The sequence below is a fragment of the Dendrobates tinctorius genome, unplaced genomic scaffold, assembly GCF_039654945.1.
Source record: "Dendrobates tinctorius isolate UK_male_01 unplaced genomic scaffold, ASM3965494v1 ptg000079l, whole genome shotgun sequence".
NCBI lineage: Eukaryota > Metazoa > Chordata > Amphibia > Anura > Dendrobatidae > Dendrobates > Dendrobates tinctorius.
The window spans coordinates 17,368,807-17,374,806 of NW_027361747.1; the positions used below are offsets into that span (position 1 = coordinate 17,368,807).

The following is a 6,000-nucleotide window of genomic DNA, read 5'->3' on the forward strand; positions in this document are numbered from 1 at the left end:
TTAATCAGTTTACCCTCAATTCCTTCATCTAAATTGTTGATAAAGATGTTGAACAATACAGGGCCCAGGACAGAGCCCTGTGGTATCCCGCTTGAGACATCTCGAATTTCTTGTGTTTTGCTCTTGAATGCAACCATTGAGCTCAAGAGAGTAATAATTAATTCTAAGTGAGAAGAGAAACAGTAATCAGGATGTGACTTATTTATGAGTTCAGTCAAAAATTGGAGTTACCCACAGATTTTTTCTTTCGTCTTCCAGTGTTCCCTATAGAAATTCCAACTGAAATATTATTGGTTGGCCAGATCAAAACCTATTTTAGAAATGCACCGCTTTTTAATAAACGTACTGAATAATTCACCTTTTAATTGTTTTGTCTTGTGTAAATTTAAAGGGATTTAAATTTAAAGGGACTTATATACACTCATAAACGATGTATAGCCTTGTCATACCCAATAATATGTTAGTGCCATATACCCACCAGTTCAGAAATACTAGGGCATCTGTAAGGGCGAGAAGGTGCCTTTCCTTATTAAGTATTGCCAACGCCTACGCATTTTGTGACTATATAGTAATGTTTTTGCAATTTTTGATGTCTTGTCTTATGGCAAAATGCTGCAGGAGTCACAAACATTTGTCAGAAAATGCAATCCGCTTTATTACTTTATAATCTGCTTGAAAATAGACTTTTGTTCTTATGTGAGATCTATTCATCATATTCCTATTTGGGATCATCATAAAATCATGAAGAAAAGATGAATGATCGGTCCTGTTTGTACATTTTATTATATTGCTGCAAAGGAAATAATGCCTGAAGACATTATATTATGGCTATGTGCCCACGTAGCTTTCTTTAAACGCTCAGGAAACGGGTTCTCCTTCCCAGAAAACGCGCATTTTTGCCGCGATTTTTGCGCGTTTTTGATGCGTTTTTTCTACACGTCTTTTGGACTATAGGAAATAGCCAAAAACGCGGACCTTCTTCTTCTTCTTCTTCTTTATTTTTTTTATATAGCGCTAACATATTCCGCAGCGCTTTACAGTTTGCACACATTTCATCACTGTCCCCGGTGGGGCTCACAATCTGAATTCCCTATCAGTATGTCTTTGGAGTGTGGGAGGAAACCGGAGTGCCCGGAGGAAACCCACGCAAACACGGGGAGAACATACAAACTCCTTGCAGATGTTGTCCTTGGTGGGATTCGAACCCAGGACCCCAGCGCTGCAAGGCTGCAGCGCTAACCACTGAGCCACCGTGCTGCCCATAAACCTAAACAGAACCTAAACCTAAACCTAAACCTAAACAGAACAGGACCTAAACAGAAATTAATGAACATGCTGCGTTTTTTACCGCTAAGCGCTTCCTTAGCTGCAAAAAAACGCACCCATTGGCACAAAAAGGCCAAAATGCATTTAAATGAATGAGATGCTTCTTTTAAGTGTTTTTGATGCGGTTTGACCCCGAAAAACGCATCAAAAACGCTTAAAAAAACGCTACGTGGGCACACAGCCTTAGTGTGCTAAATAAATTCTGTCAATATAAGGCTGAAGATAAAAACATTATGTAACATGTCCGATCTTCACTAGACTCCAACCTTGGATAATTTATTAACTGTACTGTCTCCTTTTCACAATAAAAAAGTGAAATATTGCAGATACCATATAGAAAGCTGCTGTTTCCATCTACATTCTGGTTGATGCTGTGAACACATGCCAACACTTGCTGCTGATAATTTAGCTTTTCACATTCCAGCTCCCTATATGTAAAGCAACACACAGGTGGTGCTCCTAGCAAGCAATGGGGAGGAGCAGTGTGCCATCTTAGTGAGCAAGCAATGGGGAGCAGCAGTGTGCCATCACAGTGAGCAAGCAATGGGGAGCAGCAGCAGTGGGCCATCACAGTGAGCAAGCAATGGTGAGCAGCAGTGGGCCATCACAGTGAGCAAGCAATGGGGAGCAGCAGTGGGCCATCACAGTGAGCAATCAATGGGGAGCAGCAGTGGGCCATCACAGTGAGCAAGCAATGGTGAGCAGCAGTGGGCCATCACAGTGAGCAAGTAATGGGGAGCAGCAGTGGGCCATCGCAGCGAGCAAGCAATGGGGAGCAGCAGTGTGCCATCACAGTGAGCAAGCAATGGGGAGCAGCAGTGGGCCATCACAGTGAGCAAGCAATGGTGAGCAGCAGTGGGCCATCACAGTGAACAAATAATGGGGAGCAGCAGTGGGCCATCGCAGTGAGCAAGTAATGGGGAGCAGCAGTGTGCCATCACAGTGAGCAAGTAATGGGGAGCAGCAGTGGGCCATCACAGTGAGCAAGTAATGGGGAGCAGCAGTGGGCCATCACAGTGAGCAAGCAATGGGGAGCAGCAGTGGGCCATCACAGTGAGCAAGCAATGTAGAGCAGCAGTGGGCCATCACAGTGAGCAAGCAATGGTGAGCAGCAGTGGGCCATCACAGTGAGCAAGCAATGGGGAGCAGCAGTGGGCCATCACAGTGAGCAAGCAATGGGGAGCAGCAGTGTGCCATCACAGTGAGCAAGTAATGGGGAGCAGCAGTGGGCCATCACAGTGAGCAAGCAATGGGGAGCAGCAATGGGCCATCGCAGTGAGCAAGCAATGGGGAGCAGCAGTGTGCCGCCAGTGACCATCATGGGTCCCTGTGGGGAAAGCACCAACTATTCACATAAGTATCTGTTGTTAAAGCTTGTAAGATTATAGAAACTCAAGATAATTTGCCCTTAATTAAATATTCGCTCCATAGTTTGTCCAACATGATGTATAAAATTCGGGAAGTTTCAATACCTCTAAATTTTAATCCAACTCCACCTAGATACCCCTATTTATTATTACTGGCTTTATTTGGAAAATGTGATATAGAGCTGATTTAGTCAGGCACAGTGATCTGTCCATGTCATTAATGCACTGAAAACATTAAAAAAAAATATGTATCCATGTTGCCTTGCTTTGGCTCATTTGTTCTGTTTACAGAACACTATGGAACTTTATCTACTTAAGCATAATGATTTTCCGGGATTATTTATGTAGCGCTCTTCAAAGCAAGTTACAAAAATCATTTAAAGGGAATCTGTCACTTCAGACTGTCCTCAGATTACATAGCGAAAACCTGCTGACAGATTGCCTTTAAGTATTTTTTCCCTTCTCTGACATTTATTCTATATTTGACAAGCAGCCGCATTCAGTTTTTTTGTTTGACTCTTTCCCAATCTTTTTTAAGATTGATAAATTTTTCCCTAACCCATAGACTTCATATGACAGTGCCCCAGGTCAGGGAACTAACTACCGTATTCTCCCAGTAAGGAAAACATCTGCAAAGGACTCAATGAAAACTAAAAATCTTCAACCACTTCGCCATACAAGGATCAGGATGACCAAACATCTCTTACAGTTATGCCCCATCCTGGGCTTCCATCACTGTGCAGGTCTTAAAAAAGCGATATACTGAACACGTTTTGAACATCAGATCTCTTTAAGAAGCCCATTTTTGCTTTGTATACTGGACATAATGCACAATACATAGGACCTGTTGACTCGTATTTGTAAACCTAGAAGAAATACCATAAAATATTTTCTATTCTTTGTGTATTATGTATCATTTTGTAACCATGAACTTTAAACCTCTACATAGTCATGTGTCATCTAAATTGTCCAATGCTAATATAATATTGTTCTCTCAAGTTTAGCCCTTATTTCCTTGTAATGATTTACTATGGTAATTCATATTAAAGGCAATTTAGTGCGCCTTAATTCAGTCCAGCATAACTCAATTGGGCAAATTACATTGAAGCCAGTACAGAAGCCTGACCTGGGCATTACTGATGAGCATTACTAGGAACTTTTACCATGAGCCATGTATTCCAACATACTGGGATGAAAAAAGACAAAAACTGATGTCGCTAAGAAAATTATTTTACATTTACTATTGAATTATTATAGCCGCTGAGCAGATCTGCGACATCTGAATTTATAACTCGCAATTCACCTAAAGAGAAATAAAGTTATCATGCAACTTCTACCAATACTGACACACGGTAAAGATAGCATCACTAACATATTTATTTTTATTTATTTATTTTACTCCTTTATATGGTGCCATTAATTCCACAGCGCTTTACAGACATTATCATTGTCCATATATATATATATATATATATATATATATATTCTATATATATATGAAGGTAAAGTTTCTGTTGCATTCCACTGCACAAACACACAAATATATGTATAATGTGCAGTGGGATTCAACAGAAACTTTACCTTCAAATAATAGGAATAACACCGTGGTATAATATATATAAAATCATTTATATATATATACATATACATATATATATATATATATATATATATATATATATATATATATAAATATAGAACTTACAGAAGAGTATAAATATATATTTGCATATATACTGCTCAAAAAAATAAGGGGAACACTTAACCAACACAATGTACCAGGACGTGTTTCCTTCATTTTTTGAGCAATATATATATATATATATATATATATATATATATATACACATATATAATGTTTTTTTCTGCTCCAGTCCACATAGTGCTGGCCTCTAATAATCTCATTTTACCCAGCTGTCAGTTCCTACTTTCTCTGATGCATGGCATTTTAATGAGCAGTATTTGGAGGAAACCAAATTATGAGAACAGACAGGAAAGCGGAGTTCTCCATGTGTCTATTGAGAGGTCAGTAGGTTGTGCAAAGTCAGGAACCTCAGTGGGAACCACGCAGGCACCTGACAGATGGCACCCTGACTCCAGGCTGACCAGTCAGGCACAATGGGTGGGCATTGAGCACTGGGCATTACTGGAGGTGTTGGCAAAATGGCAACAAGGAACTTGACAAGAAACTGTAATATTATCTCTACTGATGAGTCCAGTAAACCCCATCAGATACTGTCCCATCCCATAATCTATGTAAAACTAGGTACAATCCCAGTTCCATAATAGCCCTATTCCCATCTGTGAGCTGTGTCGTCTTACACTGCAGAAATAGCTAATGCTGGGAGCTGTAGTTCCACTTGGGTAGGAGACTAAACATACAGATGGAGGACATACCTGTCCCTGACATCAGTGTCACTCAGTGCTACACTACCAGCAACATATGCCTGCTGTCAGAGCATGCTGAGATTTGTAGTACCACAGCAGATGTGCGTGTCTCATACAGGAATGTCACAAGCAAAGTTTCCCTAGTTATTACTCAATGTCTGATCCCAGACTATAACCTGTAAAGTTTGCTAGTCCTTCCTGGCACATGGTCAGAGCTGCTGCTTGAAGCCCCTTTCCCCAGAGTTCTGTGCCTACAAGTGTCCGCTAACTTCAGAGCAGCAGGTTACAGCAGCTGTAAGGGCTGGCACGGGCACGCTTAGACTTGTAGTTCCACAGACTGTGATTTATATGGAATGTAGAACGCTCTGTACCTCTATGAAAGGACGGCACTTGTTGCTAGGTGTGGACATTACCTTCACAGATGCTTGTCCAAGATATGAAGAGGATGAGAAGGAGCAGCCCACAGGTGGAGCGCCCCCTGACGCCGGGCTGGAGGCACCTGCTCTGGGCTGTGTCCTCACTGACTTTCTGCATAGCCAGCTGCCTCTTACAGGAGCTGGGGCTCAGCATGGCGCAGGCTCCCCCGGCTGTGGATAGGACGCAGTGCTGACGGTGATCCCAGCAGCGGCTTCTTCCTGCGCTGCGCTATTAGCCGTGCGCTTTTATAGTGTAGCCACGTGGTGGTGCGCACGGAGAGACCCCGCGTCATCAGCGCGTCCCCCTGCCCGCACCAGAGGCGCACACGTGTGTACTGACCCCTGTCACTGCCCAGGGCACAGGGATCAGCTGAGATCAAACAGGAACGACTTCATGGAAGTTTCCCTCTGTGATCAGATGTGTCCTGGAAATGATTAGTTATCACCATGATGGATCACCGATCACCATGCCCCCAGAGCAGAGGTCTGATCAAGAGGAACCA

At 42.2% G+C, this 6,000-nt stretch overlaps 1 protein-coding gene across 5 annotated transcripts in view; it reads right to left on the minus strand.

Annotated features, from left to right (window-relative positions):
• The window catches only part of NMU (neuromedin U), a 131,118-nt gene extending 125,376 nt beyond the window's left edge, over positions 1-5,742 (minus strand). For 2 of the 5 annotated variants that reach the window (XM_073583563.1, XM_073583561.1), the window contains exon 1: positions 5,495-5,741. In XM_073583563.1, coding sequence (XP_073439664.1) covers positions 5,495-5,651 — 157 coding nt within the window. In that variant the 5' untranslated portion in view covers positions 5,652-5,741. Of the gene's footprint in view, positions 1-5,494 lie in introns of all 5 variants that reach the window. The other 3 variants (XM_073583565.1, XM_073583562.1, XM_073583564.1) reach the window with 2 other exon arrangements.
• Positions 5,743-6,000: the final 258 nt, after the last annotated feature.